We start from the raw sequence: 27917 nt of genomic DNA, 5'->3' as shown, positions 1-27917 counted from the left end.
GAAGGAAAGGTCTCAACTCGTGTGTATGACTTTGGTTTGTTTACCTTCAGCTCTACTCTGCTATGTCAACCACTCTTTTCCCCAAGGTCCTATAAAGTAATTGGAATTAAAAGGAAGATGCGACAGAATTAGTTCCACATGCCTTTTATTAGACAAACACTGGGAAATGAGGATTTCAGAGAGTCAAAGAACAAACAGGAGCATGCCATGTTTTATATAAATAAGGACAGCTAGATTTGACTTCCACATCTTTTGCAAGTAACAGGGTAAGGATCGCACACAATACGAGAGAAAACTTGGCACGCGCTATCTAACAGCGCTGATGTCAGACTTTAATAGCATCTCTTGGTTGAAGAGGTGGTGGTGATGTACTTTGTGCTGGAACTGTTTCCACCAACCACGCATGACCCGGCTGCGCCTTGTCCGCTTCCAGAGCTGAAGCCCATTCCTCCAGCACAGAGCCCACCTCCAACACCACTGCTGCCTCCGAAGCTGAGACAGTTTCCACTTCCATATCCTGTTCCTACAGTGGTTCTGGTCACAGCTGCAAGAGGAAAACACTCTCTTTAGAGGCATCCACAAACAGTGGGCTCTGAGTGGCAGGGAGACAAATGTAAAAGTTGCCAAACTATTTTTTAAAAGTTACTTACAGATATTCACTGCGCCGGCACCTTCTCCAGAGAGCCTGTTAGGGAGCAAAATGAGCCAGTAAGAATTCAAAGGGAACGCATGGTGGGAGCTGGTTGAAACGGCAGGAATACTTTTGGTGGAATGGAAAGTTTGTGCAAAAGGCTAACATCCTCCCAAATAGCTCATCTTCGTGGGCAATTGCTCGCCTTTAAACAAGTTTCAGGTCTTCTCAGTGTGAGAAGCCTAAACCTGATAAGGGTCTGAGACTCCATTGCACCTCTGAAAATTGGGATATAAAATTGCACCCACCTGCACTCCTCTCCCTCCAGCAGCTTCCTGTAGGTCGCGATCTCGATGTCCAGGGCCAGCTTGACGTTCATGAGCTCCTGGTACTCGCGGAGCTGCCGGGCCAGGTCAGCCTTAGCCTTCTGCAGGGCATCTTCCAGCTCAGCCAGTTTGGCCCTGGCATCCTTGACGGCCATCTCCCCGCGCTGCTCAGCATCTGCGATGGCTGTCTGCAAACTGGCGCACTGTGGAGGAAAAACAGCGGTTGCATTCCTTATCTAGAGCATAGACCAGTTCTTTGTACCCTGAGGTCATGATGCCTGGTCTAGATGCAGAAGACTTTGGGTTAACATCTATGGGTGTGATCTTAATGATCATTAAGTTGATCCATGTTCTGAGCCAGGTCACAACCTGGATTTAATCTAACTCCACACCTCTTAACATCTCCTTAGGTTTACTAATACTGCATTAAGTTACTCTTAGTGATGTTACTGCACTGAGATAAATGCTGATCCAGCAGAACTCACTGAGATGCATTTATTTTTATTCCCTGGAGTTGTCTGGTCAACCAAGAGGTTAGACCACAGCAAGAGTTAAGTCTTACGCATTTACGCTGCCCTTTACCTGTTTCTTCACGCTGTCGATTTCAGACCGCAGCCGCTGGACGTGGCGATTGAGCTCGGAGATCTCCTGCTTGGTGTTACGGAGGTCATCCCCGTGCCTGCCTGCCGTAGCCTGCAGCTCTTCGTACTGTCACAGAGAGAGGAACAACCAGTCAAGGTAAAATATATTGGATTTAGAGCCAAGCAGAATTTGGGTATGTGAGTGTATGTGTATGTTCTCAATCCCAAATTAGCACTTCCAAACTTTATAGGATTATTAAATTTGAAGACATCCCATGTTATAAAAATCGCAGTCGGACCCACCTCCCCGTGGGGATTTGGGATGGGGAGTGTGGTTTTCCCATTGCAGAAGCCATCCTAGGCACTCACCCTGGACTGGTACCAGGACTCGGCCTCGGCCCGGCTGCGGTTGGCGATGTCCTCGTACTGCGCTTTGACCTCGGCAATGATGCTGTCCATGTCCAGGCTGCGGTTGTTGTCCATGGTCAGGATGACAGAGGTGTCGGAGATCTGGGTCTGCACCTGAGACAGCTCCTGCAAAAGCAGCCGGTATTTTGGTGAGTCACGGGCATGAGGCACGAATGTGGCTCAGAGGGAGGAAACCCCCCAGTTAGAGAGTGGACCTGGGTGCACAAAGTGATTTTTTCCAGGCAGGGTTAAGACAGCAGGCGAAACGGAAAAAGCATTGAGTTATTTAGTGCAACAGAGTGGAGAATAATCGGTCCTGAGCCTCTGAAGTGGGAAAGGAAGGCGAGGACATTGGAAACTGGGAGAAGGATTTAAATGCTGGTGCTTACGGCTTCATAAAGGGCTCTGAGGAAATCTATCTCCTCCACGAGGGAGTCCAGCCTGGCTTGCAGCTCTGTCTTGTTCATGTAGGCAGCGTCCACTTCCTGGAAGAGGAAACACATCACAAAAATGAAGCGGTTTTCAGAGAAGCTGAAGAACGCGTTTCTCGCTACGCTCGCACAGGCTGGGAGGCACAGCGTGTGTGCACCCACCTTCTTCAGGATCACAAATTCGTTCTCAACGGCTGTGTGCTTGTTGATCTCCTCTTCGTACCTGTGGCATGGGAATTGAGAGTTGGTCTAAGCTTGTACAAAAGTTATTATTATGTACCATATTTTCTGCCTGTGACTTTCAGCCACGGGGAGCTGAGGCTGAATATGTCTCATATTAAACTTAACCTGGGCCTTACTCCAAAGATTCTATCAGCAAAAAAGTCTTCTTTCCTTGTTTGATTGCACAGATGCAACAGAGAGCTGGCATCTGTCGCAGCCCACCCTGCTCTCCAGGCAGACTTGGATAGACTTACTTGTTCTTGAAGTCCTCGGCAAGGCTTTGCACCTTGTTGAGCTCCCCTCCCAAGTTCTCCTTGTCCGTCAGCAAGCTGTTCAGCTGTCTCCTGAGGTTGTTGATGTAGGTCTCGAAGAGGGGCTCAATGTTGTTTCTGACTGTTTTGTTCCCCTGTTCTTGCAGAAGGGCCCACTTGGTTTCCAGGACCTTGTTTTGTTGTTCAAGGAATCGGACCTGGATCGAGAAAGGAGATGTTTCAGAAACAGTGATTTTAGGATGAATTTCCTTAGAGAGGCAAGGCACAATTCACTTGCTGAAAGGTGGGAGCTCTCAGCCCTTGGGGAACAGCTGACAATTTATACAAGCAAGCATTGCACATCTGATGTTACCATTCCTGCTCTCTTTGCAAACTCTGCTTCCTTACATCCTGTATCACCATTTTCCCCACACTGGCTGGTTTCATCTCAGCGCTAACATGAGAGATGAATGGTCTCAAACCCGGAACCCCTCAGGTTTTATTCCCAGGCTGCTGATGTTAGAAATGGCAGTTCAAGAGCAGCAAAACTGCTGATAAAGATATAACTTGCCCTTGTTTGTGCTTCCCCATGGAAGAATCAACACAGCATAACCAAGAAATCTTATGTCTCACCTTGTCGATGAAGGAGGCAAATTTGTTGTTGAGGGTTTGAATCTGATCCTTCTCATCCTTACGGATGCTCTGGATGTTGGGGTCAATCTCCAGATTGAGAGGTTTCAGAAGGCTCTGGTTGACTGAGACTTCATGGATGCCTCCAGCAGGGACAACAGGGAATCCAGGGCCACCCATGCCACCACCAAACCCAAAGGCACCACCAAAACCACAGGAGATCCCAGTGCCAGCACCAAAACCTGCAGGTCCGTAGAAGCCACCACCCCTTCCAGCCACAGAGATCCTCTTGCATCCACCAAGACCGTAGAGGCTCCTGCTTCCAAAACCTCCACCAAATCTTCCATACCCAGCGGTGGTACCGCAGCTTCCACCTTGGGATGCAGAACGTGAGCAGAAGCTGATGCTGCTGGCATTTGGGATGAAGGCAGAAGCAGCACTGAAGCCAGTTTTGCTCTGGTTCCTTGCAGCGCACTGGCGAGACATGGCAGCTGATGTGAGCAGGGTGAGAGCGGTGGGAAGAATAAAGCAGCAAGGAAGTGGATGAAGGCAGGAAGGTGAAGTTGTGCTCCCCCAGGCTGGGACTGGCCCTTTTATACCCTTACTAGCTGGGGATGGGTCTGGCGTGGTGCTCATCTTACTGATTAACTGGGCTCGGCACACCCAGCAGCAAAGCAGACGGTGAGTTCGCCGTGAGCTCAAGCACCTATGAAACACTCACAAAGTGCACGAGTTGCATTTTTGGTGACAGTCATGATCTGGCTGTCGAAATATCTGAGAAAACACTAAATACTGCCTGCTCAACTCCTGTTCACAGCCGTTCCTTTCCCACTCCCTCCTTTCACCTCTGCAGTAGATGGTTCCCCATGTTGGGCAAGCGCTCGCTCATCTCTATTTCATGGATGAATCAATCCCTCTGTTGCGTAAAGGCACATTATTTCGCGGTGCAGTGGTCCGAGATCTGAGAAATCTGTTATTGCGGGTCTGTGTTTTCCTGCTGCTGTGGTTTTGAGTAAACCCCAGCGGGGCATCAGCACCTCAGGTCCCGACTTGTTGGAAATGGTGGACTTTTGTTCTTATGCCCAAGCAAGAGTCAAGGTGGGGACGGGGTATCAGTGGAAGTCTCGGACCATCAGCTATCAAAAATGAGCTGGGGAGCGGGAAGGACATGGAAGGAAATTTTATGAATGGTATTTTCAGACCTTTTCTTTCTGCAAAAAGTGTCTACGTTTCATCCTGATTCAGACTGACAACAAATGATGAAATACCAGAATATGACCCGGGAGGGAGTTACCGTTGGCTGTGACGACACAAAACCTGACTTGGCGATTTCTCAGGGCTTCACCTTCGCAGACTTTTGGGCTGTTTCCTGACTCATGGGGTGACCTTGTCTCTACACGGTGTGAAGCCTGTTCCCAGGCTCCCCTCCCCACGTCTGTTCTCTTTCCCCTCCGATATCTCTTACTCACAAGGAAATTCAGTGCTTGGGATCTGAGCCGACAACACTGTTCACAGACAACTCCCTCTACTCTTATTCCGCATAGCACCCAGGAAAAGTCACATAGTGCATTTCCCTGGTGAAAGACACGTGCTGTCTTGACTCGCCCTGTGCCCTGTACGATGGGCGCTTATCCCAGAGCAGGCAAGATGCTTGAAAGTCACTCCCAGTGTCTTGTCTGGATGCCCACGGATGCCCATCCTTCTCTCAGGCCCTGCAGCCCTTTGGGTTTGCCAAGGTATGTCTTTCTTGTGGATACCATGCCCAAGCTGAATGCCTGCTCGTCAGAGGAGGTAGCAGCCAGCTGCAGAGCATTGCTGGGAGGTCACAGCTTTCCCCAGCCAGTGAAAAGACACGTGCAGGCACCAGGCTATGGACCAGGTGTTTGCAGATGCGTCCTTCAAGCATGCGCTTGTGCTTGCCATTTCACACACGGAGGCTGCACGGTCAACTGAGTTTGACCAGAAGGTCCCCGGAGGGTAATTTGCAGATGCCCATCATCTCTTTTTGCCTTTCAGCCATACTTTTTGTTTCTATTTTCTTCTCTATTCTTGTAATGTTTCCATTACATGCCTTGGAACAAAGCTAAAGTAACTGTTCTGGGAGTGTTTCGGCTACTGTGCGTTGCAACAAGCAGCAGTCTTTGAGAGAAGCGCTTCTGTGACTAAGCTGCCAACTGTCTGTCCTAAAGAACTCTATAAAAACGTTATGGGTAGCAATTAGTAATCAGTTCCCTCCGCGCGTTGCAAATTCAAGCCCCTGAGTGGAGTGCAAGCACCATTCATGTCATTATGACTAAGGTTTTAATCTGGGCTGTGCTAGAATTAACGAGGGCTGTCCTCTCCCACTGAAATATAAGCCCCAGGTCATTCCTACATCTGTTTAACTTGTCCAGCAGGACTGGATGCAGAAGGTTACGTACGTGGTGACCAGAGCCTTGCTCTGGAACAAGGACAGCTGTGCGTTGGTCGTGCGTCCAGAGATGCCAACCTTTGCCAGGGTAGTTTTTTTGTATCTTACTTAAAAAGGGATGCCCTTGGAGAACAAATATTCTGGCCCCAGCCTTTCCCATGTGAGACGAAGGGCTTCGTAATCTCTGTGTTATGACCCTGGTGTTGATGCAACGGATGGCATCCGTCTGATGTGCCTCTTGGCTATATACGTTATATCCTCTTTGGTTAGAGAGTGTGTTTGGGCAGCAGTGAGGAAGACCATTGCTTAACCTTGCCCAGGCTGCTGTTCAGAGTGAGGATACTGTTCCTTCCCACCAAGCTGCTGTGAGTATTCAGCAGGGAGAGGTGGAGAGCCACAGCAGACCCATAACCAAGCCTGCAAGTCATTGGAAAGGAGATTTCCTGAGGGATACAGAGAGGAACATGTAGAGTTAAGAGCATCCTGGAAAATTTTAGGAAACCGCTGGTCTCGAAGGAAAATCTGAATACAGCCCGTTGTTCAGGGACTGTCAATTCCCCTCTATTTGCCCATCCCTTCAAGTATCTTCCAAGAGTGCTTCTCTACCCACTCCTTGAACTTACTGAAATACATGGGGCGGGGGTGGGCACTTTTTCTAATCACATCTATTTGTTCAACTCATCTTCCACCAATGACATCTGTGACTTTGTAGCTTTCAGCCAGATGATGCTCTGCTTTTACTTCTTAATTAATTTCTCCTGATTAGTCAGAACTACATCTAAAATTGCTACACCTCCTCTGGATTTTCTCCACCTTCACAAAACAAGATCTTGTCTCCAACGTATTCCAGGAATGTGAAGGAAGATTGCATCTTGAAGACTTTAACTTTCCAACAGGTATCCTATTTTTTGATATTTTTTACAGCTATTGGGTGAGCAACATCTAATTCAACATAGTACGTGAATGTGTATGGACCGGATCCTCCACCTGCTTATAGTCACAGGAGAGGAACATGTGAGCATCAAGACCCAAGATAAACACGTAAAACAGCGTGGCCAGTGGTCTGAACAGAAAGGGAGCGCTTTCAACCCGCTCCCGTTTGCCCTGCTGGCATCTACGCTTAGGTGAGACAGCTCACGGTAAACGGGGTTTTGAGATGGACTGATACACTTGAACAAGTCGGGTGGTTGCTCTGACTCCCCTGGTAATTAGTTCCCTATTGTTATAAGTTTATGCAGGTACATCACAGGCTTGGCACTGCCCGTTGTACCCCCCGGGAGCCAGGCTCTTGGATGTTGTACTGGCTGGAAGCTGCATGGTAAATTAATCTCAGACCTTTTCCCCTGTGCCCGACTCCTGCCTTGGCGTGCCCTGCGTTTGGCTTCCAGGTGTTTTACTTGCACGGTGGGGAGAATGTTGAAATCAACGGCAAACCTCCCTTCGGTGCTTCGCTGTGCCTCGGTGTTTCGGCCACTAATGGAGAGATTCAGGAAATGTGAATGAGGAGCAAAAATCTGTGTCTTTAACTGGACAGGGCTCTAGGAAAAGTGCTTGTTATCTGCATTTGCATTTGCTGTTCCGTGTCTTTAATTAAAAGGTCCACACAATAGAATAAATTACACATGCATTTTTATTAGACAAACACCAGAAAGTGAAGAGAGACAAACAGCCATGGGACACATTTTATATACAAAATCCGGCCAAAAAATGCTGAGCAGTAACAAGCAAGTAGCAAATTTAAAACGGTTGGACTGACGTTCAATAGCAGAGCCCTACACGACGCGTGCTAGACAACACAGCTGAGAGAGAGTTCCTAAAGTGAGGCTCCTGCGTGACAAGACATAGGGTTTAGGTGGCCCTCATTCTGTTGACCCCAACTATGCTTTAGTAAAGGACCAGTGTTAAGGTGTTTTCTGGCGAGTGAAGGCGTCTGAAAGGAAACTTCTAGCTTCTGTAACTTCTTCTGGTGGAGGAGGTCGAGACGAACTTCACGCTGGAGCTGCTGCTGCCGCCTCCGAGGGTGGTGCTGCTAACCCCGGGACCGCTTCCGCAGCTGAAGCTGTTCCCCATATTGCAGATTCCCCCTCCCATGCTGAGGTTGCTTCCTCCTCCGTATCCCGTTCCCACAGTTGTTCTGGTCACAGCTGCAAGAAGGAGAAGGAAAAGCTCTCAGTTTCTCTGGGCATTGGCTCCTTGGTGCAGAGACACACTAATGCTTGAAGGAGGTCATTGCATAAATTTTAGAGACTTACAGATATTCACTGGGACGCCATCTCCAGCCAGCCTGTTAGGGGACAGAACGCAACAAGGTAAGGGGGTAAGAAGTCAGTTGGGAGTGGTGGGAAAGAATAGGGTACGTTTCCTAGAGACCTTTGGGGGAAGAATCAAAACTTGGCATAACTCAGGGATGCTTCCTGCAATGTTATTTCCATCAGCTAGGACAATCTTCCTCCCTCCCCGCCCTCTAATGCCCTGTTTAGCATTTCAGAAATGCTGAGCATCTCCAGTGCTCGCGTTGCTTTGCTCCGCCAACATCAGGACTAGAAGGGTTGTGTTTCCCACCCACCTGCACTCCTCTCCCTCCAGCAGCTTCCTGTAGGTCGCGATCTCGATGTCCAGGGCCAGCTTGACGTTCATGAGCTCCTGGTACTCGCGGAGCTGCCGGGCCAGGTCAGCCTTGGCCTGTTGCAGAGCATCTTCCAGCTCGGCCAGTTTGGCTTTGGCATCTTTGAGGGCGAGCTCCCCACGTTCCTCAGCGTCCGCGATGGCCGCTTTCAGATTTGCGCACTACAGAAGAGAAACCCCCAGTCAAATTCCCCATGCGAGACCTAGACCTGTTCTTTATCTCCCCTGAAATCACAAGATCTTATTCCAGCACCATCAGCTTAACCATTTTAGTGTCAGTGCTGCTCTTGAGAGAAAATGGATCAAGCTGAGCAGAACTTGCCTAGGTTGCCCCTGATGTTTTCCTTCCTCCCTCCTGCAAGTCAGGGGGTAAATTGGTTAAAAGTGTGGGGTTTGCTGCTTTTTACCTGTTTCTTCACATTGTCGATTTCAGACCGCAGCCGCTGGACGTGGCGGTTGAGCTCGGAGATTTCCTGCTTGGTGTTACGGAGGTCGTCCCCGTGCCTGCCTGCCGTAGCCTGCAGCTCTTCATACTGTCATGGAGAGAGGAACAACCAGTCAAGGTAAAATCCATTGGTTTTGGAGTAACCCAGGTGCCTGAGAGCATGGGTCCCTCCTTGAGCCCAGACTAGCAGCTGGAGTGCTGCTGTGCAAGATGCAATATTTGAGAAGGTTTTCTTGGAAGAGTCGGTCTTTATCTGTTCAAGACAAGACATGAAGATAACAGCACGGAAACCCCCGGTTTCTTCACCTTGGTTTGGTACCAGGACTCTGCTTCAGCCCGGCTGCGGTTGGCGATGTCCTCGTACTGCGCTTTGACCTCCGAGATGATGCTGTCCAGGTCCAGGTTTCGGTTGTTGTCCATGGTGAGAACGACAGAGGTGTCGGAGATCTGCGTCTGCATCTGAGACAGCTCCTGCAAAGTGCACAGGGGATTAGGTGAGCCAATTCACTTGGGAGATGCCTTTTCATCCTTCCAGATGAGCGTGCAGACCTGGGAGAGGCTACAGATTGTTATCTAAAGAGACGGTTGGTGTAACTCTAAAGAGGTAAAGGATTTAGCATCTCCTGGGGGAAGAAATTACAGGCTTTCAGAGGAAAGGAGGGAGGGAAGCTCTTAACTGAGAGTTGAAATGTCTTGGGAGCTGGTTGTACTCACTGCTTCGTAGAGGGCTCTCAGGAAATTAATTTCTTCAGTCAGCGCATCTACCTTGGCTTGTAGTTCCACCTTGTTCATATAGGCAGCATCTACGTCCTGGAGGACGAGAGATTTAGGTAATGCGCTTGAAACTCTTATTAGCAAGTCAGGAACGCACGTATCTCTGGAATAACAGTCCAGGGAAGAAACCGTAAAAAAAGCTTTTGGAATATGAATGGATGGATTTGTGAATGAATAGGTGATTAGAGCTCTACAAATAGTCATGAGATGGTATTCTGTAATTTCCTCTCACCTTCTTGAGTGTCACAAATTCATTCTCTGCAACTGTACGCCTGTTGATTTCATCTTCATACCTAATGGAGGGAGGCAGAAGGAGCATTTGTTTAGGCAAGTAACAGACAGAGGTGATTTTAGTTTGCTGGAATGAACTTCCTTAAGAGCATTTTGCATACATTGTTCTTTTCTCCTACAGAGCATCTGAATAAGAGACCATGAGCATGTTCCTAGGCTAAACTAGTTAAAACAAGTACATCAAAAAAATTTTAAAGAATCCATTCCTTTTTTCCTATTTCTGGCCATTAGTCATACTCCTGCCTCTCTTAAGCAAATTAAGCATGCTGTCCTGAAACTCTCAGACCTACCATGTAATTTTTTTTTTTCTCAGTAGGTAATTTAGTTAATAAGTCTTTGATCATATTCTAAATTATTCCCTAAATGTTTTTGTATTTGGATCTGTTACTCCGTTACCGTTTATCTTGAGAAAACGTCACAACCTTCACTGTCGGGAATTCCTGTGTGCCGGACGCTCCCGGATCCCCCGGTTGGCTTAAGGATGTCGAATGGAGAAAGGCTGCACCTACCTAGGTAAGTAGACCGCTAGCTCAATGGACTTACTTCTTCTTGAAATCCTCAACCAGGTACTGCGTGTTGACAAGCTCTCCTTCCAGTCTTCCTTTGTCGCTCAGCAAACTGTTCAGCTGCATGCGGAGGTTGTTGATGTAAGTCTCAAAAAGCGGCTCCAAGTTGTTCCTGACTGTTTTCATCCCCTGCTCCTGAAGCAGGCTCCACTTGGTTTCCAGCACTTTATTTTGTTGCTCAAGGAATCGGACCTGCAAGCAGAAATATCCTGAAGATGTTTTGAAAGAACAGAGATTCTGGAGAGCTTTCCTTGCAAACAGGGGATCTCAGTCCCAGCTGAGGTGGTGAAGTATTCTTTCCAGCTGGTTTTCATAGCCAAATTCTCATCTGGTAGAAGAAGGAATTTGCTATTTGACTGCAGGGACCCTGCTCAGCATTGCAAACAAACTCTGGAATGATTTCTGATTTTCTTGCACCACGCTTCCCCTTTGTAGCTTTGCTAAATCAAGACAAGGTGCGTGCATTTTGTGTGAAGAGTGCGCGCAAAAATCAGATAAGAGCAAAACGGGGTTTGCACTCTTACTAAGAAAACAATAGTAAAGTGCCATTTCTCCTTCCCTTCAGTATAGCTCCCCTACCCCACAAAACCTCCAAAATAATGTAGCGTTTTCCTTGAAACCACGGAGAAGCTGCTCAACCAGAACAGAAATCGAGCAGATGCTCTTGTACATCTAATACAGTTAACAAGGAAATGAAGTGGACGGACAGTGTCGGATCAGATTTTGCTATTTTGAACTAACAGTCCAAACATGCTGGTACTGTTTCAGTGGTAGCTTTAAATGCCTTTGAGGAAAATTCAAGTAATGAGAAGCTTACTTCTCCCTAGTGCAAATTCATGTGATTCCTTTCTTGGTCACTTTAGACGGGTTGCTTGCATCCCACTTTAACCATCTAAAAAAATGTTATCAATCTCCTATAATGCTCAGTGGGGAGAGCCCAACATCTCCAGAAGGATGGGTTTGTCTTGTAGAGCTTGCTTTCTCCACTGCCTACGAGATGTCAAGCAGCAGATGAGGAGGACCTCACATACTGGATGATTAATTCATAGCAACCACTATGTAGTAGGTACCGTTCCCTGGAGTTTCTGGAGACTGGGTATCTTCCAGTCTCATTCCTCACTGCTATTCCTTCTTGATCAGGTTATATGCTCGTAAAGCAGCTAAGAAAAGAGTCCCCATCAAAAAAATCAGGACAAGATATTTAGGGAAGCTCATGTCTCACCTTGTCAATGAAGGAGGCAAATTTGTTGTTGAGGGTTTTGATTTGTTCCTTCTCCTCCTTTCGGATCCTTTGGATGCTGGGGTCAATCTCCAGGTTGAGAGGTTTCAGAAGGCTCTGGTTGACGGAGACTTCGTGGATGCCCCCAGCTGGGAATCCAGGGCCACCCATGCCACCACCAAACGCACCATATCCATAGCCAAGGTTAGCTGGCATGCCAAAGCCACCACCGTACATGCTACCAGCGCCACCACCAAAACCTGCAGATCCATAGAAGCTACCACCCCTGCCAGCCACAGAGATCCTCTTGCATCCGCCAACATTGTAGAGGCTTTTGCTTCCAAAGCCACCACCAACCCTAGCAAACCCGCTGCCAGCGTTGCAGCTTCCGACCCGGGTGACAGAGCGTGAACTGAAGCTGGTGCGGCAGGTGTTTGGGACGATGGCCGAAGCAGCGCTGAAGCCACTTCTTCCCCTCTGAATCCTCACGGTGGACTGGCGAGACATTGCTAGCTTTGGGATTGGGATGGATGCTACGGCAAGAATAAAGGAGCAAAGGTGCTGGCCTGGAGCAAGGAGTAGGAGGGAGAGGAGAAAGATGAACCTGTGCTCTCCACGGGCTCAGGAGAGCCCTTTTATGCATGTATGAGACTGGGATGGGTTTGATGAGGTGGATCATCTTTCTGATTAATTAGGCTTGGCATGTCCAACAGCATTCTGGAGAGTGAACTCACTCCGCACACACGCCCTTCTGAAATAATATAGCCAGGTTCTGAGCAACAGTGGTATTGTTTGGGAATAACTGTCGCCTTCTGCCGTCTTTGTAGACAGCCAGACTCTTCGCCATATCAAAGCATTTGAAAGTTGCAGTGAGTCACTTTGGGCACAGGGAGGAAAACACCGTTCAAAACGTCTGTCACTCAACACCTCTCTCATTTGAAAACTTCATCCCTCGGGATTGCTTTCGCCCCTGTTCTGTTCACCAGCAGGGTTTTGAAATGTTACAGTCCCGTGTGTTTTAGGAAAGGGATCCGTGTCGGGCAGAGCAGTGTTTTACAGCAAGCCCTGCAGCGAATTGTTTTATCCTGGGTTTTTGCGATGTGCGCTGCACGGTCCCCTCTATGCCACCGCGACGTATCTGCAGAAATAGTTTTCCTTCCGTCCCTCCCTGAGCCGATCTCTTCTGAAAAATCCTGCTTCTGCAGACTTATTCTTCTGTCACTAAAAAAATTAAAGGAATGAAAATGAAATCTTTTGACAGGGTCTTTTGTTCCTGTGTGGGTTTTGCCAGCTGCCACTGAGCTCTATCACAAGTAGTTGTGTTAGTACCTCGGCTTTGAAAATGTGGACTTTGGTATTTTAGCAGGATAGAAACAAACAAGCAACAATACCCCCCCCCCCCAAAAAAAAAAAAAAAGAAAGAAGGAAAGATTGTGGGAATGGGAACTGCTTTGAACCCACTGGCCCTATGGAAATGGAGTGCTCCGGGGCTGTTCCCAACTCACAGTTTATAAACACGACGTAGTTTCCCAACGATTTAATCAGCTCTTTCAGCACTGCACATCTGAAAGTGTGATCCTGCCTGCTTGAATCCACTAGGAAAGTGCTCTACGGGATTCCCTCTGCCCAGACCTGGACACAGTAAGACATCCTGGCTCTTTCCTTTCCCAGCCGCAGGTACCACCGCAGCCCTTTGCTTTGCATTTAGCATTGCAGGCAGTTCGAGTAACAAGTCAACTAGAAAAATGTGGAAAAAAAAAAAAAATCATTTTGAGGGATGGCAAGTGTTTCTGGCCCTCATTGTGTTTTGGGTTGTACAGGAAAAGATGATTCATACGTAATTTATTTATACAAGAGGGTGAACTTGCAAACGCATCCCCCCCCCCCCTCCCCAAACAGCTTCCTCTCGTGTCGTCTGCGAGTGCGAGCAGCTGCTGTATTCCAGGACAGGAATAACGTGATATTGAGGAATCACCACGGCGGAGGGGTGTTGTGCTTCGGTCTGCCCCTGTCTTGCACAGTAGCGGGGTGAAGGAAACTCCCAGAAATACTTCGTGTCCCCCCCTTGTTTCCCCAACTGCTTTCTTTCAGATGCATTGCGTTTGCAACTGAGTTATTAAGTGAAGGGGGGGAATAAATAGCAATTACTAGTTTATTTTGCCATCTGTTACGAGATGGAGCTTTTATTGTAAGGCAGGGCTTAATCCTGCGATTTTTGCCCAGCGGGGCTGTCTCGTTGGGTCCGACTGTCTGCACATTTGCACCCACAGGAACTGGAAGTGGGTTGCAACCCAGAGGTCTGCGTCTGAAAGGCAGCGGATCGTTGATCAGCCTTCGGGTTTTGCCCACCAGTTGACAGATGTCGTGACTTGCGTGCATGAGATTTGACTTCCCCGCCGTGGCGTGCTTGATTCGCGTGAGGTGCAAGCCCCAGACAGCAGATCTTCCGAGGCGGATCTACCTCATACACAGCCTTTGTAAATCCCTGTGGCTCCTTTGGGAATTGCTGTCTGGGGTGCTGTCCATCTCAGGTAATTTGACTATCTGAAAGCTTTTCGGTATTTTCGTGCAGTCGGTGGAGGTGTCCACCAAATGGCAGGTTCTCCCATCCTAAGGTAGGTGGACGGGGCGGCCCCTGAAGATGCCTTTGCACCTTCACCAACACTACGTGGGCAGAGCAGCTGGCTGACTCAGGGTGTGCGGAGTTCGCCAGGCTGAAACCCACCCCTGGTTACTAACAGCGTGATGCGTCAGTACTTTCCTTTTTCCCCTCAGGCTCCTTTTACATATGAAACTTGTCTTTTTTGGCTAAAGAATACGCCAACTGCGTTGGAGTCCATTGTTAATAATAGTAATAATACAGCTCCTCCAACCAAGTAAAAAGAAATTAATTTCTTTCCATTTCACATTTGCACTAGGGTGGAGGTGATGCGGTTGTCACTCATCTGGAAGGAATTTGAGAGGTAATTACAAAAGGCAGAACTGTGAGCACAAGGAGCTGTAGCTACAGGTTTGGGGTATGGGGTGATGGCAAGGGGGGGCCCCCACCCTGCTCTGTTGATGAAACACAGGGTTTCCAGGTAGCTCCTGGGGGAGTGTCTCCCGTGCACCCTGCAGCTCCAGGCACGTAACGAATTTGCTGCTCTGATGCAGATAGCTTGCTCTGATACGGACTTCTCCTCCACCAGAGGATAATGCTTGTGCTCGCTCAAGCCGCTCTGTAGTTTCTCCTCCTAATCAAACAAAGGGAGCTGTGTTTGAGCAGGTCCCGCCAGGCGAGAGCCCCCCTGACGTGGCAGAGGCCGTCTGCGAGGTTGAGCAGGCTCCGAAGCCTTTTTCTTCCCTTCCCCTCCTCGTTTCTTCCTGCCAGGCTGCAAGCAGCAGCGGGTACAAGTCCCAGACCAAGAGGCAGGAGATGCCTTTACCCCATGCTGTAAACCTGGGAGTAAAGTCTTGGCTGAGTTTGGTTCTGGCATCATGCTGATATCAAGGTAATTGCTCTCCTTTGAGATCAGGAAAGCGAGTTCTGACTCTGTCAGGGCGATAGAGGCAACTCCAGCCCCTTTAGTGAGAAATTTGAACTGTTTTCTGTGCACCCAGGCAGCGAACGTGGGATACCTCCAACAGCTTTTCATCACCTCCTCTCCATCTCTCAGCACCGCTGCTCCTCTCCAGCATCCGCCTCGGAAGCCTTCGTCTGACGATGGATGCCCTTTCTCAGACAAGGCTGACATTTTTAGAAGTGCCCCTGTGAGTCTTGTTTGCAAAAATACATGTATTTGTAAAATAAGAGCGTGTCTTACTGACTCGGGTTGGTTCACCTGTGCTACCTAATCTCAGTTTAATTATCAGTAAAGTCAAGGCTGTAATTTAGGTTAATTGCTTAAATTAAAGCCTTTGGGTTAAACTTGGGCTGCTAACCTAAATTCAAACCCTACTCATTTTGACCGTAATTTACTATTTCATCCCAAGTTAATGAAGTCCTGCTGCTCACCCTGAGCTTTTTCCATGGGGGACCACATGAGTCTCGGCATCCCCGTGCTGCGGGGACGGGCACCTCCGAGAGACCTCCCGAGCGGGAGGCGAGTGTCCGTGAATCTCATTTCCCGAAGGGATGAATTAGGATGAACTCCTCAGAAGCTTTCCCATAGGTGTTGCCCCACGATGGGTGTTGCAGTCCTTTGAGCCTGTTCCCAGCAGTATCTGGAGGCCAGTCAGATGACTTTGAAGTGTAGGTGTGACCTGCTTTCTCCAGATAATTGTTTTCTGGGCTAGCACAGAGACACTGATGCAGCCCAGGGTTTTGGAATAACTTTGCCTTCATTATTGCTGATGCTTTGTACAGAGCGAGGAGGTCTCATTTCCCCCTGTGGCTTGTGGCATCTCAAAAGTACCTCTGACCTTCGGTGGGTTTAGCTGCTATCATCTCCTTTATCCTATTCTGTACGCAACACTGGTGCTTAGAAGAAACCCGAAGAAACCTTAATATGCCAAATGGCGATGTAATTCTTTCTGAGCCTGTCTTTAATCCCTGAGTAGGGCTGCTGGGGCTGTGATCTCCACCGAGCTCCGCGCAGAAAGCAAGATCTTTCAACGCTGAAGGTTATCGCAGCAGTATTGTAGCATCTCGTCCTTTCCCGTGGCCCCAGGGTACGTCTTTTCTCCCGATAAAGAAAACCAAGCCCTGGAAGCGATGCTGCTGGAAAGTCCCCTGATTTCAGATCAGCTCTGTGCCTGCACATGGCACGTCCCCCAGCTCCATCCCGCACCGAGCGCTGCTCCTGGTTCACGGTTCCTTGCAAAGAGCCGCAGCACTTGTGCGAAGTTTAATTTCTCCCTATTAAAACAAACTGGATCCACACAATGCCATTCTCAGAGCCGTAAGTTAAACAAGGATTATTCACATGTCCTGGGAAAGTGTATCCAGTCACAGGGCACCAATTTTCTGGGGCCTCACATTTATTTACATTGCTCTGCACGTGAGCCCGGAGGTCCCCGCTGCTGTCCCACGGTGCTTGGCATCGCGTGCAGCCAGGCTCCCATCTCCAGCCGCTCTGGGCAGCGGGATATTGCTGCCCTGTTTAAATAGCAACGCTCAGACCGAACATGCCTCGCAGATGGTAGCTGGGAATATTTGTTCCGCTGCTGGTTTTGCTGCGTCCTGTGTTACCTTCCCTGCAGCCATTTCGTGTCTTATTTCATTTGCAGGCTGTCTAAACCATTTGCAAATTAAAACAAAATAACTTTCTTTGATGAAAATTCAGCTTTTGAGTCGAAAAGCTGCAAAGTTTCATTTGGGAAATGTTAAGGGGAGATGTTTCAGCATTCCAGAGGCAGGATCATTCCCATAGGAAACGTTGAAATTAAATGTTGCTTTTAAAAAAATATTTCACCTAATGTTTAACTTGCTAAAACCACGGGTCGAGTTTGACTTGAATAGGTCAAATGTGAGTTTTCCAGGTCTCTGCAAATCAGAAGATGATTTTTTTGCATCTACTGTCTGCTTTCTCGCAGAAGAGCTTCCAGGGTGGGCTCTTAAAACACTTCCTGTGGAAACAGAAAAGAGACCGATGGCTGCTCAGAGGGGTTTTTGCCTCGGTAGCATCCTCCCCCTCAGACCGTGGGCGAAGGACCCGACAGCAGCCTCTGGCACCGCACTGACGGAGACTGCAGAGATGCCCAGGTACCGCGGGGACGGGTCAGGGCTTGGCAGCGCAGCTCACAACCAGGTTTCGTGGAGGGTTCGGTGTTGGTGGTGGCCCACGTGTTCGCAGCTGATGCCACAGCAACATATAGTGTACGCTTCTGTAAAAAAACAAAACCAAACCTCTTTATTTTTGACATTTTCAGTAATCAAATAAAAAAACCCACATGACAAAATACAGGTTAGGGACAACAGCCCAGTCGGGACGCCCTGCCTGTTACAAATGCCTCTGCTTTGCAAGCTTCACTCCATTTCCTTAAAACAGTCTAAGAAACAGGATCAGATGCTTGGAAACTGATGCAAACTGTTAAATGGATGAAGCCCAACCCCTTCACCCTTCACAAAACCTCCTCTGGTGCAAGCGGGCTGCCCCAGCTTTCCAAAGCCGTCATTTCCTTGTCCCTTCCCACATGCTGGAGGGGAGACTGGTGGGTGGGAGCCCCAGCCCCACGGTAGCACCGTCAGGGCTTGGAGCCTTTGCAGGGCGGCACCGTGCCTTTCTCTTGCTCTGGGCCCCCACCTGCTGGAGACACCACGCTGGATTGCCCGGTGCTTGCACACCTCTGTGCAGGATGACGCGCGTGCGGGGTCCCGTTGACTCAGGAGCTCGGAGGTGTTTCCCTGCGGTGAGCGCTCCAGCACACCGTGCATGAGATGCTTTTGCCTTGCAGACGTGGCTGATGCCCCCCTCTCCTCTCGCTCCCTGGGGTCCTGCCTGGGTGCACCCATAGTTGCAGAGGATGAGGGGTGGGTTGGTGGACATCAACCAGTCTCCGTTTGGGACCAACATCCCCAATGGGCTGTGGACCCTTCCTCATCTGCTCCCCTCCTGCCCTGGCCACTTCCCTCACCCTTGGTTCATGCTCCAGCTCCTGCCTTTGGGGCTGGGTTCCCACCTCGCACCGTGCTTCCCAATCGCTGCTGCCAGGATTCGTGCCTGGCCCTGCGGCCTCGCGGGGAGCAAGAGCCAGGGGATGCCCACGGAGCCGCAGGAGGGAGCCCGGGAACAGCGCGGGAGCCTGGCTGAAACCCTCCATCCGGGCAGGTCTTTGGAAACTCCTGGGGGGGCTGGATGGGAATTGGGCGGCCGGGTGCTGTGGGCACCTTGGAAGACCTTGGGTTTACTCAAAATAAAGCTAAGGCCCCGAAACAGCCCTTCCAGAGGAGCAGCCAGGATATTTAGTGAGATATTTGCGTGTGCTAGCGAAACCTCAATGTGCGCATGCTGCGCGGGCAGATATTGGGCATTTTGCCCTGTGTCCACCCCTCTTTGTTAGTGCTGCCCTCCCAGTCGCTCTTTGTGGCTAGGGCGATGTTTGGCTGCTGCCTTCCCTTCCCTCTTTGATGCCGGTCTCGCCGTGTCCTTGCCGTGGTGCTGATGCCGGAGCTGGGCTCTCTGCCCTAAGATTTCCTCCTGTTTGCATTGCTGACGAACGGCTGGGCTGAGCCGTGCCCCACGTGTGCTAACTCATGAATCCCTTTGGGAATCCCTTTGGGAATCCCACTCCCCTTTCCGGCTCCTGCAGTGACGGGCAGAAAGGGCACCTTTGCAATTAAGCACCTTGGTGGGATTCATCCAGCTTTTGGCTCAGCCCTGAGGCAGCTTTTCCTCCCCGTGCCTGAGTTCATCCATCCATCCATCCATCCATCCATCCTGCCCTTCTTTCCACCCTCCCCAGCCTGTCCCAGAGCCATGCCAAAGCCTGAGTCCTAAACCCGAGCCTTGTTCCCTCAAGGCAAGGATCCTTCCTCGTGAACTGCCTACAGAGAGTCCCCACCGCGGCTGGGGTGCAGCACGCCTCCGTCCCCAGATCAGCGGAGAAGAAAAGCCAAAAAGCAGCAGATTTTAAAAATGACAAATGCTCTTTATTGGACCATACAGTATGGTAGGCCTGGAAGTGAAGAGGCTGTAGCCGTGAGGACAAGGGGTTAGAAATCAGTGTGGCAATTCCTATACACAGAAAGCAAAAACCTTTCCCACAGGTGCCTGAGAAAACAGAAGGGGCTGGAAAAATCTTTAGTTGCAGACAAAACATTTGGAGGTTGTAATGCGTGGCAGAGGCTTTTAGAGCATCTTGGAGCTATTTTCATTGCTGAGGACCCGGGACTGTGGTTGCACAAGGCTGTCACCCTTGTTGTAGGATGAATGAAACAAATGTGCGTGGCCGAGCGCGGCTGTCCCCGTTCAGCAAAGTGCTTCCACTTCGCTTTAAATGCGTGACGCCGGGGGAGGAACAAGGACTGTGCTGAAAGAGGGCCACCACCGGGGTCCACGGCGGCTCTCCAAAGCCCTGTCAGTGACCTGTTACAACCTATGCTTTAGCCAAAGGTGCTCCAGATTCTTGCAGTGGGGTCCTGGTCTCCCCCCACTGCCCCAAAGGTGGAGGGTGAAGGACGGAAGAAGGAGAGGGTCTAGCGCAGCTATTTACACCATTGATTTCGTAGGACAGCACTTGCTTTCGGAAGGCAGGAAACACGCCGTTGTCATCCACGTGGGGGGGCCCCGTGCTCGTCATCCTTATCTGATGGTCTTTTTGCTGGTGGTGGTCTTGGAAACGATCCTCACGCTGCCTCCCGTGCTGGAGCTGACGCCTCGGCTGCTCCCGGAGCTGAAGGTACTGCCTCCGCCATAGCCGAGCCCCCCGCCGAACCCTCCGCTCCCGCCGAACCCTCCGCTCCCGCCTCCGAAGCCGCCACCGCTGCTGCTGCTCATGCTGTAGCCGCCGCCGCCGCCTCCCATGCCGAGACCTCCGCCCATGCCCAGGCAGCTGCCGCCGCCGCCGTAGCCCATCCCGCTGGAGCTGCTGACCACGGCTGCAGGGAGACACAGCACGCACCCGCTTTGGGGTCCTGCCGGCTGCCCAAGGTGGGGGGGCCCTGCACCATCACCCCTGCGGCGAGCAGGGAGCGGGCAGGGGTGGAAGGGGGGGGAGATACTTACAGACGCTCACGGCTCCGACTCCCTCTCCGGCAAGCCTGTTGGGAAAGGGGAAAGTAAGCAATAATGCCACAGCACAGACAAGAAATAACGGTAGCCACTGGGACCATCTGGTTAGACTTTCGTGGCCTTCGGCAGGGACTGTGCTCTGGTGGGGTATGTGTGCATCACAGGTGAGAGGTGATGCTGTTCGTTTTTCTTAGTGCATCAGGTTCCAAGAGCGGGAGAAAGTCATCCTACAAAGTTCACAATTTAAAGTAGCCCCCTCTCTGCCCTTGTTTTACATCTTGCTGCTCTTTTATGTCTTCACCAACTTGATGCTCCAGCCCATTGAGGTGAGCGAGCTGTCTCTCTGAGCCCAAGGAGATGTGCCCTGCTCCGAAGAGCAGCACACAACAGGTCCATGTGCTTGTCCTCACCTGCTCTCCTCTCCCTCCAGCAGCTTCCTGTAGGTCGCGATCTCGATGTCCAGGGCCAGCTTGACGTTCATGAGCTCCTGGTACTCGCGGAGCTGACGGGCCAGGTCTGCCTTGGCCTTCTGCAGGGCATCTTCCAGCTCAGCCAGTTTGGCCTTAGCATCCTTGAGGGCCATCTCCCCGCGCTCCTCCGCCTCGGCGATGGCTGCTTGGAGGTTGGCGCACTAAAAGCGAGGGGAATAGATAGTTGTTTAACTTGCGCTACCCAAACTGCTCTCCTGAGTATTGGTATGGTATTGTAGATACTGGCTGGTGGCACCCAGCATGGCACTGAGAGCTCCCGATGGGCCATTGGGAAGGTGCTGTAGGGTGAGTAACTGTGGATCTGCGGCCACAATCCCGTCCCCCAAGAAAAGGAGAGACATCTACATCTCTTTGCTTTGCTGCCTACCTTTGCTGGGGTGGCTTAGTAGCTCACAACTTGCTTCCCCAGCAAGAAAGCGGCTATCACAGCACATCCTTGCACTGAGGGACCTTTATGGTGGGCAGAGACAGAGGTGGCCGTGCACTCTTTAATGCAGGGGAGGAAGCTGGCTCTTTCCGCCGTGCCTGGTCACCATCACCTCCTACCTGCCCTCCACCATGCAGCAGCTGCTCTGCAGGGGCATCCCCTCCTACCTGTTTCTTCACACTCTCGATCTCATTCCGCAGCCTCTGGACCATCCGGTTGATCTCCGAAATTTCTATCTTGGTGTTACGCAGGTCGTCGCCGTGCCGCCCGGCGGAGACCTGGAGTTCCTCGTACTGGCATGAAGAAAGGAGAGTGCTGGTTAGGCACCACAGGGCTTAGAGAAGGGTGAAGAGACTTCAGGGCACAAAGTGCAGGTCTGGATGCAGGTTAAGGGTGGGGGACAACATTCCTCTGAGAAACCTGCCCGTGGAATAACAGTATTTGCCCCTAATTATCAATATACGCTAAGGCAGCAGCTATTGCATTGCATGGAGCACCTATGGGTTGTCACCTACTGTTAAGAACCTGGAAGGGAAAGAGGAGTGCTCCGTGTCTAAGGCCAGATCTACCAGGACTCCTTAGGAGCCCGGGGTCAAGGTATTCAAGCATCTTGTCCCTCGGTTTCACTGCAAGGAATGTAAGGCTGGTCAAGAGGAGTGATCCACAAGCGAACGCTGGGGATCTGTAAGCAAGAGCCTATTGCAACATGCATAGGAAAAAAATTAATCTCTGGTGTAATGCTGTAATCCTTCCTCTGTTAGTTCTGCCTCCCATCAGCGAGTGTGATGCCATGTGAGTCACAGAAATCAGTCTGTCATTCTGGTTACCCACCTTGTTTTGGTACCAAGCCTCAGCCTCAGCCCGGCTCCTGTTGGCGATGTCCTCGTACTGCGCTTTGACCTCGGCGATGATGCTGTTGAGGTCCAAGTTACGGTTGTTGTCCATGGACAGGACCACGGAGGTGTCAGATACTTGCTGCTGCATCTGGGACAATTCCTGCAGAAGATGCAAAAAAATCAAGTTAATGGTCTGGTATCTGGGGTGGAAACCATGCAGACAAGAGGTGGCCTGGGAGCCCTCTCTGCCAAGCCATTTTCTTGCATTTTCCCCTGCTCCTATCTGTCCTTTTCCATCTCACACAGGCATTATAATTTCCAAAATGCAGTGACCACCTTCTCATTTACTGCTCTACAGCACTGAGCGTGATGGCCAGAGCTCCAGGGCGTGGAGAGCTGTACGGTGGGGAGGTCTGGAGGATGCTATCGTGGGGAGAGCTCATCGCTTACCGCTTCGTAGAGAGCTCTCAGGAAGTTAATTTCATCTGCCAGTGCATCTGCTTTGGCCTGCAGCTCGACCTTGTTCATATAAGCACCATCCACATCCTAAAGAAAAGACAACCAAAGACTTCTGGTGAAGCCAAAGGGACTTCCATGGGGACCGTCTCTCTGCTTCCAGGTCTGTAATTCTTTAGGCTTGGTATATTTTTATGAGCAAGACATGTTTTTTTAACGTAACGTTGGACATTTACTGTGAGCCAGGACCAGGTTCTTGTGCAGAAGGCAGAGCTCTGACTCACAGGGATGTGACCCAAGACAGAGTTGAACTGAGCTACAAGAGTCCAGATGGCTTGCAACTGCAACCGGAGGACCTGTCTCCATAAAACAGTGCAGGTCCACTGGCATGGAGAAGGTTATGCTCATTCATGGCCCAAGGAGGACCCAGCCCATACTTACTCCTAGACATGCCAACAAGTAAGGCCTGACCCAACCGTGAGGTTGGAGGACCCCAGCTCCCATCAGCTTTGCTTGATGCCAAGTTAATGTCATTGTCCATCCCATAGCTCCCAGTTCACTCACCTTCTTAAGGACCACGAACTCGTTCTCTGCACCAGTGCGCCGGTTGATCTCATCTTCATATCTGTTAGGATAGAAGAGTGAGAGGGTTTTGGTGGAAATGAAGAAGGAAGCCAGCATGGGAAGCAGAGAAGGGACCACTCCACTCCCAAATCATTAGTTGTGGCTCACGGATATTTTCCTTATTCCCACCTGTTTTCAGCCCAGAGTAGATGGAGAGCAAATGATTACTGACTCTGAACCTGCAAACACTCCATGGCGTGAGTAGTCCCAGCTCAAATTAATAGATTTTAATCACCGCCCTTAAAGTCAAGCTCATACATAAGCGTGCAGGATCAGAGCCCGTTTCAGTAGGAAGCAGGAGCAGGTATTCTTGGTGACCTTTGCCCAAAGCAAAGTTATGCAAAAGATTTCCAAAGAAGCTGCAATGCAATGTCTACAAATATATAATAATGTAACAATTTGATATTTGATATTATAATAATGCTAATGGCTCTGAATAACCGGCTGCAGCATTTAATTAAAAAAAAAAAAAAAAAAAAAAGGCTGGGATTCTTTAGCCGGGGTTGTGCAAGAGCAGATCATTATGCCTCAGACTGTGTTTCTGTGGAACTTTTTATGGCTCTGAGCAACATCCTCTCATCAGATAATCAGGGCAGGACTTAGCTAGAAAGTAGACAAAACATGTAGGCTCTTGAGGCAAAGACCTGGCTTTTAAAGGCAGGTTCGTGCCAGTCCTCTACCCAATATTGGCAGAGGTATCCCTGCGGACAGATCTCCGAGCGGGCATGGGAAGAAGTGGAAATCAGCCAGTGGACTGGGAAGCAGCTCTAGACTTAAAATAAAATATGTTCTCTTTCCCAAGCGGTAGCTCCAAAATCCAGACAATATCATTTGTCGTTTTTGTCCTGATCTGTATTTCTTAAAGTCTGTAATACATCTCGACACCTGAAAGGCACCCAAGTACAACATACCAGAAGCTAATTCATGTCAGTCCGTCCTGTCAGCTCTAACTGCTGTCTCCCCGTCCATCCCTCCACCCACCCCCCCCAAAAAAAAAAAAAAAATCTATCTGTTCACAAGCTTAACTATCTAATATAAATGTATTTCAGGCCTCCAGGGTGTTTTTCTCAAATTTGCACTTGGCCAGATCTGGTTGAATAAAGGAGAGATTGTTCTTCAGCCAACTAAAAATTAACAGCCTTGCCTAAAAAAAAAAACCCCTAAATGTCCCTTATAGTCATCAGACGCCAACTGGCATGTCCGTAGAATGATTCATCCCACCTCCGCTTATCTCAGGCTGGGATTAATTGACTCCCCAGGGAAATCGTTTTCTTTGACAATGGTCAGAGAGAAGAGCTGAGCATCTTTCACGTGCTTGGAGCTGAGCGAGGCTGAGGGCGCGCAGGTCGCCTGGGGCCCTCTGGAAAGGCTGGGATTTCCTTTGCAAGAAGAGAAGTGGGGGGTTTTGGGGAGCTGGCAGTTTATGGCTATGTTTCATTCCCTTTTTGCACGTCCATTACACTCATGAGTTACGCTTTTTTTTCCATCTCCAGGTGTATTATTTTTGGGAGACTCAAGGGATCAGACCGTGACCTCCGTTACACCGGAGCAGCTTCCCAGCTAAACGCTGATCCGGAACGTAAGAAATCTGACATAGCTAGAGCTTGATGCTGAGATCAAGTTTTGCCTTTTTTACGGTCATTTTGCAAACTGGAAGAGGAACCCAGTGCAAACACAAGGTGTGCACCAACGAGCATGAACCGCCTGCCCTGATTTTCCCGTCTATTAATCGTCTACGCTACAGAGCACGATTTCTTACTTGTTCTTAAAGTCTTCCACCATGTCCTGCATGTTCCTCAGTTCAGAGTCCAACCTTCCCCTCTCTCCCATGAGACTGTCTAGCTGCCGTCTGAGGTTGTTGATGTAGGCTTCGAAAAGGGGCTCAAGGGACTTTCTGGTGACTGTGTGACCTTGCTCTTGCAGGAGGCTCCACTTGGTCTCCAGCACTTTGTTCTGCTGCTCCAGGAAGCGCACCTGGGGAAACAAAAACAGGCACATGCTGAAGCCTGTGTGAACAATGCACACAAAAAACCCCCTGCTGCCAGGAAAAGGAGGGATCGTTCAACACGGAAAGAAAAGGTGAAGAGATGCTGGGAGGGTGGGGGGGAATTATTAGGATCTTCCTAATTTAGGGCACCAGATTCTCGAAAGTATCAAAAGCAGCTAAGATGTTTAGTGAGATTTTTCAAGAGCTATTAAGCAGGCGAGGCACCTGTATTTGCAACTTTAGGTGTTTCTCCCCCCACTAGATGCTCAGCCCACCTTACTGGTTTAAACCGGTGTTACGCCATTGAGTTGTGTAGAGCTTTGCCATTTTACAACCAGTAGAAGATCCATGCAGCCCCCAGGATTTTTTTTTTTTTTTACGGGAAGGAGGGGGATTTACATTTTCAAAAAAAATAAGGCGCTGAAAAACTCATCCTTCCGAAGAGGAAACATAAGACAGTTCTTAGTTTTCAGCCAAACCCACGCTGGTTGTTGGCTGGGATTAGTTCAGGCAAGCCCCTAAATCCAAAGGAAGTTTCTTCCTGTTGTTCTTTCCCGAGGCAACTGATAATATGCATGGGTTGATGTTTAAGACCAAACTCTCACCTTGTCGATGAAGGAGGCAAATTTGTTGTTGAGGGTCTTGATCTGCTCCCGCTCCTGTGTTCGCACCTTCTGGATTTCCGGGTCAATATCCAGCTTGAGGGGTGCCAGGAGGCTCTGGTTGACGGTCACTTCGTGGATGCCACCAGGTGGGCAAACAGGGAACCCGGGGCCACCTCGACCACCAAATCCAGGACCTCCCAGCCCAAATCCACTGCCCAGCCCATAGCCGCCACCACCACCAGCTCCTCCTAAGCCAAAACCAGCGCCTGCTCCACCACCATAGCCAAGACCAAAGCCAGCTCCTCCACCAAAGCCGTATCCACCACCGCCTCCACTCCGTAGACCTCCACCGACCGAGCTGTAGGAAATTCTTTTGCTTCCACCTAGGTTATAGAGACTTCTGCTGCCGAAGCCACCACCAGCTCCGAAGCCTCCTCCACCTCCGGCTCTTCCTCCTCCAACTCTGGAGACAGAGACGGAGCTGAAACTGCTTCTGGTACCACTGCCACCTCCTACGATAGCAGAGCCTGAGCTAAAGCCCCTCATGCCCCCTCCGGTAGATGATCTGAAAGAGAGCCGACTCATGGTGGCTTGTTCAATTGGAAATGCAAAGAGCAGGAGAGGGGTGGGAAAAAAAAGGCTGGTGAATAAAAGCTGCGCGGCAGGAAAAGAGCAGAGGGCAATGGAGACAGAAACCCCTGTGATGGGAGAGCTTGGGAGCCTCCTCTTTTATCTGCTTGGAAAACTTGGCACGGGAATTCAGAACTTGACGTGCCTTGCAGCAACTTGCCTTGTCAAACACACCTAGGCTACGGCGAGGCGCTGAAAAATGCATTGTTTGCAGGCAAGAAAGTAACGGAGTGAGGGAGCTCCCCCCTCTACCAAAGCCTGCCGCTCTGAGTCATGAAATTAGAATTGAATGGGACGACTCACTGAGGTCTGCGCTCAGGAGCAGGATGCAACACGATTCTCCCGAGACCCTGGGAGACGGTTTTCCTTCCGTGAGCCGAGGGCTCACTCGTTTGAGTAAGATTCCTTGCGCTGAAGCTTTTGCAAGGTGAACTTTAGGGTTTAACGCGTCGCACAGCAAACGGGGCAGAATAAATAGGGGTTTTTTCCAAGGCTGCCAGCTCTGGGACTGGACGTGCCTGTCCTGTTGTCGGCTTGGGAAAGTTGAGGCTGAAGGTGGTTTTATTTATTAGCACAGCTCTTTTGATTTCTTTCAGAAAAGGGATCTAAATGAGCAGGGGCTCGCAGAGATGAGCTGAGTGGAAGTTGTCTCGTGGTAGGATTTTTCCAGCATCTTACCCAAAAAAATTGTCTCCCTCATTGCAGGGGAAACTGAGAAATTACTTAGCATGGCTTTCAAAAAGGACAAGTCAATCCCTTTTCCGAAATAACTTCAACATTAAATAGTACTACGAGACTTATAAAATAGTTATTAAAAAGATGCTTGAAATGATTGCTCTTCTTTTGAATCTCCTCGTCAGGCTCAGGGTTCAAAAGCTCCCTGTGAAGTGGTATTTTTATCACTTTTTTTCCGCCCCCCTGTATTTAACCAACAGTTTCCACGTCACCGCTGGCTCTCCGAGACATTCTGTGAAGGGGAATTCACCCGCTTCCCTTCCAGCTCCCTCCCACCCCCTCCTTCCCTTCTGCTGAGATCATTCCGTTGGAAATTTTTTCTAAAAATAGCCTTTTCCCCTTAATCGTAGGCTTTCGGGTGAACCCTCGCCCGGGAGGTTCCATCCCCGTGATGAGCCTGGGTCGTGCTTTAGGACGGTGTAAAGGCAGGAGAACTGAGGACCTCTTTTGTGTCCATGAAGAGCTGGACACAGGTTACAAGAGAAAACATCCCCCCCACACACCTCCCACCCAAAATACATCAGTAAACTGGATTCTGCCCAGCTGCGTCCTTGTGCTGCGCTTCGGCCAGGTTACGTGTCAGGTGAACTAATAGCGCGAGGCAGAGAGAGATGAAACCCCAAGCAGCTAAATCGAAAAGGTTCTCGAAATCGGCTACGTGAGCA

At 49.9% G+C, this 27917-nt stretch overlaps 3 protein-coding genes and 1 long non-coding RNA gene across 4 annotated transcripts in view; 1 reads left to right on the top strand and 3 right to left on the bottom strand.

Annotated features, from left to right (window-relative positions):
- LOC129198126 (uncharacterized) overlaps positions 1–27917 on the top strand; it is a 44755-nt gene that overhangs the window by 1699 nt on the left and 15139 nt on the right. The window contains exons 2-15 of the long non-coding RNA XR_008574432.1: positions 1566–1695; positions 2004–2095; positions 6815–7014; positions 8949–9078; positions 9223–9381; positions 9496–10538; positions 14729–14773; positions 15181–15301; positions 15411–15560; positions 16350–16460; positions 17325–17493; positions 22574–22834; positions 24789–24974; positions 25219–25374. This is a non-coding gene — a long non-coding RNA (uncharacterized LOC129198126). The remainder of the gene's footprint in view (positions 1–1565; positions 1696–2003; positions 2096–6814; positions 7015–8948; positions 9079–9222; positions 9382–9495; positions 10539–14728; positions 14774–15180; positions 15302–15410; positions 15561–16349; positions 16461–17324; positions 17494–22573; positions 22835–24788; positions 24975–25218; positions 25375–27917) is intronic.
- LOC129198089 (keratin, type II cytoskeletal 6A-like) lies at positions 333–3966 on the bottom strand. The gene is made up of 9 exons (XM_054807138.1): positions 3484–3966; positions 2854–3068; positions 2540–2600; positions 2336–2431; positions 1908–2072; positions 1540–1665; positions 940–1160; positions 651–685; positions 333–544 (listed from the first exon to the last, which is right to left on the bottom strand). The coding sequence occupies exons 1-9, from the start codon at positions 3964–3966 to the stop codon at positions 333–335; spliced, it is 1614 nt and encodes a 537-aa protein (XP_054663113.1).
- LOC129198090 (keratin, type II cytoskeletal 5-like) lies at positions 7616–12328 on the bottom strand. The gene is made up of 9 exons (XM_054807139.1): positions 11814–12328; positions 10569–10783; positions 9967–10027; positions 9675–9770; positions 9267–9431; positions 8923–9048; positions 8457–8677; positions 8143–8174; positions 7616–8034 (listed from the first exon to the last, which is right to left on the bottom strand). The coding sequence occupies exons 1-9, from the start codon at positions 12315–12317 to the stop codon at positions 7835–7837; spliced, it is 1620 nt and encodes a 539-aa protein (XP_054663114.1). The 5' UTR covers positions 12318–12328; the 3' UTR covers positions 7616–7834.
- On the bottom strand, positions 19450–26730 carry LOC129198077 (keratin, type II cytoskeletal 6A-like). Its single transcript, XM_054807109.1, has 9 exons — positions 25888–26730; positions 25055–25269; positions 23236–23296; positions 22666–22761; positions 22211–22375; positions 21547–21672; positions 20872–21092; positions 20456–20490; positions 19450–20328 (listed from the first exon to the last, which is right to left on the bottom strand). Exons 1-9 carry the CDS (start codon positions 26470–26472, stop codon positions 20033–20035), a joined length of 1800 nt encoding a protein of 599 aa, XP_054663084.1. The 5' UTR covers positions 26473–26730; the 3' UTR covers positions 19450–20032.

Source organism: Grus americana, chromosome 31 (genome assembly GCF_028858705.1).
Source record: "Grus americana isolate bGruAme1 chromosome 31, bGruAme1.mat, whole genome shotgun sequence".
Taxonomy (NCBI): domain Eukaryota; kingdom Metazoa; phylum Chordata; class Aves; order Gruiformes; family Gruidae; genus Grus; species Grus americana.
This window is presented reverse-complemented; position numbering and strand designations above follow the sequence as displayed.